At 35.4% G+C, this 10,253-nt stretch overlaps 1 protein-coding gene across 1 annotated transcript in view; it reads left to right on the forward strand.

The window, feature by feature from the left end:
* LOC138709038 (uncharacterized) overlaps positions 1–6,028 on the forward strand; it is a 1,004,374-nt gene extending 998,346 nt beyond the window's left edge. The window contains exon 6 of the mRNA XM_069839519.1: positions 5,287–6,028. Within this exon, the coding sequence (XP_069695620.1) occupies positions 5,287–5,425 (139 nt within the window). The 3' untranslated portion in view covers positions 5,426–6,028. The remainder of the gene's footprint in view (positions 1–5,286) is intronic.
* Positions 6,029–10,253: the final 4,225 nt, after the last annotated feature.

Here is a 10,253-nt window from a genome sequence, read left to right on the forward strand (position 1 = left end):
TTTGGTTAACTTAAATGAAGTTTCCCTAGCGCCAAAAAGAAGTCCTTTCACTTCCCATGTATTAATATTCATTTTGTATCTCTCTCTGAAGATTCACACGATTCTTCACTTTGCAATCATGGGTAGAATAAAAGCGTTCTACATATCTCGCATAGATGACAGAGTAGACCCGGGAAGGATATAGTACCCTTTATAATGAGAGTTGAGACATTGGATTGTCTCTTTCTGATTGGCTAGAACCAGTTTTCATGACCTCCATTAATGTACAGTAGTGGCAAAAAAACCGGACCGACCCGTGTAGCTGATTTCAGAGCCTTGTTCACTCCAGAGCATAACTAAGACTTTCGTGGTTCGAATCCTGCCTAGGAAGGAAACTTTTTTTTTTTTTGTTCCTTATTCAAATTTATTCCCAATACTTTTCGATTGCAGCGATATTTTACTACTTAATTAACTTATTATTCCCAGAACATGAATTTTACCAGCAATCGAAAGATATTTGGAATAAATTTGAATAAGGAACAAAAAAAGTTTCTTTCCCAGGAAGGATTCGAACCACGAAAGTCTTAGTTACCAGTCTATCGTGCTCTAGAGTGAACAAGGCTCTGAAATCAGCTACAGGGGTCGGTCCGGTTTTTTTGCCATTACTGTACAAAATTTTGGAAGACAGTTATCCTCAATTATAATTTATAAACTCAACCTTACTATCAAGTACAATTTTTACATTAAATCCCTATTTAACTACTACGCAATTTTCAGGCACACACTCATTATTTTTCATATTAAGCTAAGCAAATCCAGTATTTTGTTTCACTTATCCGTTCCTTTTATCATACACCATTCACTCACAACTAAGTAATTTGGTCAGAAACTATCTGTATTCACTGGGCTCTTCAGTTCCCTCGAAAAGACTGTTATCCAAAACTGAAAACTTAATCAATGAAAGGCGAAATCGTCTGCATCCCAACAGAGTGGAAATGCTTATTTTAATGGGGAACATTTACTATCCTTGGGGATGTTAAAAAAAATAATGATATCGATAGTTTTATTGTATGTATGTATTAAACACTACAATTGGATATACACCCGGTGGTAGTAATATATATAATATACAATAATAACAATGCTATAAATATTAATAAAATTTACAATAATTGCAGGAATAAAAAATAAATGTAAATCTAATTTTAACTATAATTAAATAGATGCAATAAACCTATGACTATAATTAATAAAAACTGTGCTATAATAACGCCTAGTCGCCTACAATAAGCAAAAGTAAAGCTAACTAATAAGTACTTCTATTAAGCCCAACTATTATTAACTTAAGTAATTACATATCACCTTAATATTAATTTTGATTATAACTGTCGATAGGACTATCGACAGTAGGAAAAATAGTCGATAGCACTATCGATACTATCGTAAGTGACTATCGCCCATCTCTAATCGCAGTCATCGTCCCTTTCTCTTTCTTAATCGCAGTCATCTTCTTAGTCGCAAATACAGCAGCTTCTTCCCTTAATATCAGTCATCTTTTTCTCTTTAATTGTTAATCATAATCCTTTTCTATCCAATCGTAATCTGAATTATTGTGATGTTATTCTCCTTATTCGCATGTCTAATATTTTTTTTTCCTTCTTAATCTCAATTTTTTTTATAATCACTATTAAGATAGTATACAGTATAATTAATCATGAAAAAAATTATGTTAAGAATCCTGATGATTGCCTTACATTGTGTTACTTGACGTTGAGAGGGAAAGGTTATGTAATTAAGCTCGTAAAATTGACATTATTTTTCATCATGCCGTTGTCACTCGTTAAAAGATTTAACTTTCTCTGAACTATTTTGCGAACTTGATATTGTTGCGGAACTGCGGGTTCCATCAATAGATATCGTAATCCTTCTTCCTTCCTTATAGAAGTTTTGTGGTGGAAAGTCACTTAAATTAACAACAGTTCTTAGTCGAATCCATTGCTTCAACAAAGTTAGTGGTTGTTGTATAAACCTTTTAGATTCTTAAACTTTTGTTGCTATCCGACAAGAGTTTGTCGTTACTCAGCCGTGTGTCTCTCTGATATACTGTTCTCCAATCAGGAGATTAACCGCAAAAGGAATGCAGTTACTAATGCGTAATCTATTGGAGCGAAGTAGATAGATAATATTATCGTTATAACGTCAGTTTAAAAAACATACGCTCTCCTGCATATGTTATTTCCTGTATGGAGGGATTAAAAGACCAGGAAATTAACCGTGATCTAATTTTGTAACTAGGGTAGTATAAGTATGTATCAGTGTTATCGTTTGTGCTTTGAGAGTTAGCCAATGGAGATGCGTGTGCCCACGTGTGTTACCTTATGACATCAACATTCATTCATAGCTTTGCTCCGCTGCGTCTCATTCCCCTGAGACTTTCTCCTGGTTGGAGTACTATACTACGGTTGAGATGTTGAGGGTAAATAGCAGTCTATCGCGGACAAACGGCTGGGGATTGAAAAAGGTTATTATTGTACTGGAAGATGAAACAGAATTATCATTTAGGAGCAAAATTCTCTTCTTCTGGAGAAGTAGTTTTTAATACAGCTAAGGTAGGTTACACGAAAAGTTTCGTACTCAGAAGGGAAATTGAAAGTAGTTCTGTTGCTTTAGCTATGGTTTATTGGTGTACTGTTACTACAATAAATATGTAGATCATTTAAAACTATTAACAAGTAGTTAATTTCATTCGTCCTATCGTGTTGCGTTACTGAAGAGATGCAGCTGATTTACAGTATACAGGGTGTCCCATTTATCCTGTGCAACTATTGTAACTTTTTTGTTTGGATAGGTATTGGAACTATTGTTTTTTAGAGTTATGTTAGAATGAGAGGGTAACATGAGTGTAGGGATTTGGTGTATGTAGCTACATTATGGTACAAGATACACGTGACGTCATCATTTTTTCAAATAGCACTGCATACTTTAATCATGTTACATTGATTACACACATTAAGACGAGTTCAAGAATATATCACAATGTCACCTTCCCAATCAACAACAACAAAATGCAAAATGAATGCAATCAGAATGTGCCATTTGTTGTGGTGCCCTATTCATATTGTGCATTAACTTACACAAAACGAAAGACGACTGACGTCCGTACACGTCGTGTGTTGTGTGTTTGCTGTCTTAACATGTAAAGAAACCACAACAACTGTCGACGCCACAATCCACGTACAATGGCGTGCACGTTCTCCGGACTTGTCGCCACTTCTTCCTGTGAGGAACTGTAAAGGACAGTGTGTACCAGAACATTCTGACAACACCAGACGATGTAAAGAAACCACAACAACTGTCGACGCCACAATCCACGTACAATGGCCTGCACGTTCTCCGGACCAGTCGCCACTCGACTTCTTCCTGTGAGGAACTGTAAAGGACAGTGTGTACCAGAACGTTCTGACAACACCAGACGACATGCAGCAACGCATTCGACAGGCTTTTGTGTTCATTCAGCCAGCAACATGCCGGACAGTCATACGGTCTTTTGGGGAACGCCTTCGAATGTGCATTAATGTGAATGGTCACTATTTGGAACGTCTTCTGTGACTTTCAAAGCATAACATTATCACATTGGAAATATGTTGTTTCGTTTTGTTGTTATTGATTAGGAGAGTGACATTGTGATACATTTTTGAACTCGTCTTAATGTGTGTAATCAATGTAACATGATTAAAATATGTACTTACTTACTTATTTACTGGCTTGTAAGGAACCCGGAGGTTCATTGCCGCCCTCACATAAGCCCGCCATTGGTCCCTATCCTGAGCAAGATTAATCCAGTGTCTATCATCATATCTCAACTGCCTCAAATCTATTTTAATATTATCTACCCATCTACGTCTCGGCCTTCCCAAAGGTCTTTTTCCCTCCGGACTCCCAGCTAACACTTTATATGCATTTCTGGATTCGCCCGTACGTGCTACATGCCCTGCCCATCTCAAACGTCTGGATTTAATGTTCCTAATTATGTCAGGTGAAGAATACAATGCGTGCAGTTCTGTGTTGTGTAACTTTCTCCATTCTCCTGTAACTTCATCCCTATTCCAATACCTATCCAAACAAAAAAGTTATAATAGGGGCACAAGATAAATGGGACATTGTTTGTTTGAGAGTTGATTTCAAATTAATTTTATTCTGTTTTCGGGGATTCCACCTTTCTTTTATGAGAGTCGCCCACTCATGCAATTCAAGTGTGTCTTCAGAAATCCCCCGCATGCAATGGATTGTTTATTTTTTGGGTCTGTATTAATCCCGCATGGAATTTGAGTGCGCCTCTACAAAGGACGGTAGACCTTGCACCGGGGTTTCTGAAACCGATCGAAGAGAAGAGTAGTGAATAGTTTCCTCTCTGCTATATGAATCAGTAAAATGTATATTTATATTTTTTGCTTGGTTATTTAACGACGCTATATCAACTACGAAGTTATTTAGCGTCGATGGGATTGGTGATAGCGAGATGGTATTTGGCGAGATGAGGCCGATGATTCGCCATAGATTACCTGACATTTGTCTTACGCTTGGGGAAAACCTCAGAAAAAAACCCAACCAGGTAATCAGCCCAAGCGGGAATCGAACCCGCGCTCGAACCAACTCCGGATCGGTAGACTAGCGCCTTACCCGACAGATAGCTTATGTATATTTATAGCAGAAAATAAATTACTTTTTGAACAAAATCACTAATGTTCAGACACCGAAGAAACCATTAATAATTTTATTAATCATTGTTTGGACGGAATGTAAAAAGTGCATTGGCGAGATGTTATTAAAAGTCAAGAACTTTAACGAAGAGAAATTGAGAAGTCGATAGCTACTCACGTCAGATAAAGGAGATGAAAGTGGATTTAGTTTTCTAATTGGTACTTTAACGACGGTGCCCTAATCTCGGTTGATAAACCATCTGAATTTGTTTATATATGCTGACTGGATGATGATGATGATGATGATGATGATGATGATGAGGAAGACGACGACAACGATGATGGTGATGATGGTGTGATGATGATGATGATGATGATGATGATGATGATGATGATGATGATGATGATGATGATGATGATGATGATGGTGTTGATGAAGACGACAACGATGACTGCGATGAAATGTTTTCTTCGAGCATGATCGTTGGCCCTGCATGATTACAATGTTGGTTATAAAATATGTTTCCTTCGGCTTCTTTTTTCTTGACCTGGATTATGGTTCCTTCAAGCATGCTCATAGATTACCAATATCTGGTCGTGATTTCAGATGCGTGCTGCGTGGTGAATGTACAACACCAAGTTGTGAGTTCGGATCCTACTTGAGACGAGCAGGCCGCTGTCCTAGGAAAAGAGAGAAGTTTGAAACATGGCAGCAATACCCTCTACACGACGAAGAATACAAGTAGATATCGCAAGAAACTCAACTGAGACTCCCGCATCTCATTTTGTTCCCCCCGGGACATAATTTTGAAGACATTATGGGAAACAGCTTTTCTGGAAAGTGGTAAATTCCGGACAAGGCTTCACAACGTGGCCCTAAGAGAGATATGCATATGTACATCGCCACGCTAAAGCAGTAAAATCCCAAATAATTTGTAAATTGATCATTAAGTCTATGTGTATGCTACAGTGTGTTTAAAAATGCAGTCAGTGTCTATGAAGATAATCTGAAACGGTTTGAACTTCGAAGTTACATAATGCCGTTATAAGTGAAGTGTGAAATAATAACCATATATACACTGAAGTTAGTAACGAAATCTTATACCGTGTACAGTATGTGTGTTCATAAACTAGTAATAAAGTATAAACAATGAATTTTGAAAAATAAAAACAAAAGAACGAAGTGGAGATACAGATTGTGTTCACATAGTGCCATGTAAACTTTATCTTTCTTTTGTTTTTTTAATTAAAGACTTTAACTAGGTCATACTTTACATTGAAAGAAGATGTACCCGCAACTACGAATCAAATAATCTTTTTTATGTCATAATATAGTCATGAAAGTGTTACATTGATAGATTTTTTATACCTATATGGCTATTTGTTAGAGTAGCCGTCTTTATACAAGCAGGCGATAACGACATATTCAATAAATAATAATCATAAGTGCAAATAAAGGGTTGAGAGCCATAGTGGGCCAAGCGCCATATATTAAAAACGGAGAAAACAAGGGTTAAAATTAAGTGATTACCATAATTTAATGAAACATATGGCAGGTAATATGAAGTATACACTTTAAAACTAAATTATATGTCAACTTTCATTAAACAATGGTATTCACATAACTTTAACCCTTGCTTTCTCCGTTTTTAATAAATGGCGCTTGGCCCACTATGACTCTGAACCCTTCAAATATTAATCTATAATTTGGCCTTTTTAAAGAAGAGATTAGTTAGCTGTCCTTATCTGATCTTCTCCTTCAGTCTGCAATTTTTTTTTATCGCCTTTCTCTTCGCGGTAGAGAGATGGACTGAGCACTGTTTGTCTAGTCTGCATTCATTCAGAATACGCTGTATTACAATCTTTTTTTTCTTAATTGAGACATACACAGTGTATCTAAAAAAACGCAGTAGTTTCAGGATCAGCTCAGAATATGAAAGCTTTTGATTTCATTCCGAGTTACAATCATTAGGAACATTTCCAAGAGGGAGACTTGTAAAATTGCAACCACAATATGAATGCCTGTAATGTAGGCTTCGTTTTTATTTAGAATTTAATTCCTTGTAATTTCTTAATGTTTAAAAAATAAGCTCTGTATGTTTTACGTCATTTAATAATTGAGGATCTATTTTCTCAGCGATTTTTAAGACGTAAAGTATTTTCCGTATTCCGATTATGCAGCTACACATAAGAAATTATAATAATTATTTCTGAAAGGGAGTAAAATAATAACAAACATCAATGCTTCAAACAATCTTGAAAACTGTCATAATTAATCTATAAGATGTCTCGAAGATTGAGAGTATGACTTTATTTTAAGTGAGTTAAATTATTTGAAATATATGTTTTTTTTTTCAAAACCCATATACCGCAATAATTCAAAACAATTGCAATACTAATTTTAAAAAAATGTGAACAGAAAGATTGAAATGTTTCCTAAGTATATAATTCACCTGGAATTTTATTCCGAGTGAAATAATGGACTGTATCTGTTTTCCATAAAATAGAAACGCCCTGTATTTATAGCAAAGGTGTGTAAGAATGCATTTAAGACATATGCTCAAGAAAGAAATTCTCAAGTACTCTGAGCGTCGAAACAGCATTCCAGCGTTTACATAACGATGGGTGTATTCAGAAAGAAGTAACGTCTTGAGATGTACAATCCGTCTTGCGAGATAGTATGCTTAGGAATTTCCTGGATTAGCATTTCCTCTTTCACCAGTCAAAGCATCTATGTCTCTGGGAAACAGAAGCAGTGGAATCCCATATTTGGAAGCTCTTCAGCGGAAGTTCCCAAGCGCCCCAATGTGAACTTTTTTTTTTACAGATAATAGTTGTGTATGTACTTCAGACGCGGTATGGACATGAAAGAGTCATTATGTTAGCTTGTGGAGTGTAAACAAGTTAGAAGTTTTGAGAGGACATTGCGACCAGACACTTAAAAGTGCTATTATATTGAAGTGCTAGTCTTTATGATTATTGTTGTGTTGTGGCCATTTTAGTTCCGTATTTTGACGTCATGACTTCAAGATATATTGTTCTTCGTTAACACTTGTGGATTGCGTTATTCTATAAATGCATTCCTTGGATCTTCCAAATGCAACTCAAGTCTTCGTTCAAAAGTTAGAGTTACACATGCGGAGCACCCCATTAAGCTTTAAAGATGTCTTTTATTTCTTACGTGCTACTACATTCATTACTAGGCCTACTTAAATCTCTTCTCTTCTCTTCTCTTCTCTTCTCTTCTCTTCTCTCCTCTCCTCTCCTCTCCTCTCCTCTCCTCTCCTCTCCTCTCCTCTCCTCTCCCTTCCCCTCCCCTCCCCTCCCCTCCCCTTCCCCTCCCCACCCCTTCCCTTCTCTTCCCTTCCCTTCCCTTCCCTTCCCTTCCCTTCCCTTCCCTTCCCTTCCCTTCCCTTCCCTTCCCTTCATTTTCTTTCTCTTTTATTTTCCATCAAAATATAAGTTCGTATGCTCTACGATTGGATTTTTGCACCCAATGTGCCAACTTGTATTGTGCCGCTATTTTAAAATGAATCGGTTGGTTGTTCAAGTTCCACTTCACTGTGAGGTATATGAAAGTATAGCTATGTAGTAAATTGTAGCTGTACTCTGCACTCCACAAGTGTTTCCAAGATACTCATATTAATGAAATGGCCACAGATAAGTGCATTTGTTAACAATATCAATATTAGAGTAATAACTCTCATTGTATGTATTAATACTCTGTGATGTGTCTGAGAGATTCTGGTAACCATTAAATAAAACGTAACAACTTGTAAAATTGATTGTAACGCTAAGGAATCATTTAACTATTTTTACACATATGTAGACCTTTTCAATTTCGTCAATAGATTAACTTGAATGACTTTCAAGACAGTAACTGCAAAACATGAATTATTAAGAATGCACTAATACATCTTAAATTAATAAAAATTCAATATTAGTTTATCAAAAAAATTTTTGTAGATAAAATACAACTACGTTTCGTTGAAGGAATTAAATACATGAAATGTAGTATGAAATTATGGAAATAACATAATAATTTTGAAGAAAATGTGCCTAGCAAAAATATAATTGGTTTATGTTGTAAGTTTAGGATTGCAATGAAGTCTGGTGACATGTCCGGTCAGCATCTCCATAGGAATAGATGTTGATACACGAGCATACAGTATTTTACATAAGCAACTGTAATTATTGCAGTATCAACAGGAATTACAATTTTTAGTTCATTAGCTACCGTATACGGTTCTCAATTGTCTTAAATTTTAATAGTATATTTAAGATGATGAATCGTACAATGCCCTTGATTCTCTGTGGACAATAATTCAAGTAGTTTTCACATACAATAAAATATATTTTATTGCATTTATATCACATTCGTGAGGTTGAATTGATCCAGCGTTATTAAAAGACATAATAAAGATTGAAAACATTTATTCAGGGCCAAAATTATTGAAAAAAAAAAAGAAAATAGCAAAAATAAATGTTTGCTCTTTGTGCTCAAAACAATAAACCGATTATGTAAAACGTTTGTTGATATACGTACGATTACTTAAAACCATAGAATGGAATACCTGTAAAATTTGAGGTTATATTTTGTTCAGAGTAAAGCAAAATAGTCATTGTGATCTGTGAAAGAAAATAACAAAAATCATGTATGTTGCTTGTGAAGCGTATAGTTAAATAATTCTTTGACACAAACTTCATTTTATGTTCGATGTCAAGAATATAGCTTAAAGCAGTTAAAAGCAACGTTCATGCTCTGTACATTGTAAAAAAATTAAGCTTTGGTTTTACAGCCCTTTTTTAGTCTTCCTTTTTCTCATCTAAGCAGCAAGAGTGGGCCTTGCTCTTCCACAATTTGGCTTCATTGCTGTCTTCTGTTTCTTTGCTATTATTTCCCGACACTGATATATCTCAGAGACGGTATCTGAATTTTTAATTTCGGCATAGAGCACTTAGGTGAATAGAAATTATTGTCAACTGACAACTTTCCTGCTTTATTATCCACACAATTGAAATTATGACCCAATAAGATGATTACTGGTCAAGACAAATGTTCATAGGATCAAATATTATTACTTAATATACAGTGTTTTTCAAAAATACTTTGACACACCTTGAGGGTATGTTCCTCACACCAAAACAAGAAAAAAAGTTCATATAAACATATGTCCGAAAATCCTTAGTTTTTTAGTTATTAATGAAAGAACATATTGAAATATCTGTTACATATTGTCAGCTTGGTAGCATGTGTTGCAACTTTAATCAATTCAGAAACTCATAACAATGAAAGTTTACGTTCAACACGTTTCGAGGTACAATCCAATAACTTGACTTAAGTTTGTAACCGATAATAATTCATTTTGTTAGATAATCGAATGAAGTTATCGATACAAGTCTGCTGATGCATCCATTGCATCCTAGATGGCTATATGTTGCCAAGGAGACTTGTTTACTACAGTCATTTGTCATTTGAACATTTGTTATATGAGTTTCTGAATTGATTAAAGTTGCAACACTTGCTACCAAACTGACAATATCTAACAGATATTTCATTATGTTCTTTCATTA

Source organism: Periplaneta americana, chromosome 11 (assembly GCF_040183065.1).
Source record: "Periplaneta americana isolate PAMFEO1 chromosome 11, P.americana_PAMFEO1_priV1, whole genome shotgun sequence".
Classification (NCBI taxonomy): domain Eukaryota; kingdom Metazoa; phylum Arthropoda; class Insecta; order Blattodea; family Blattidae; genus Periplaneta; species Periplaneta americana.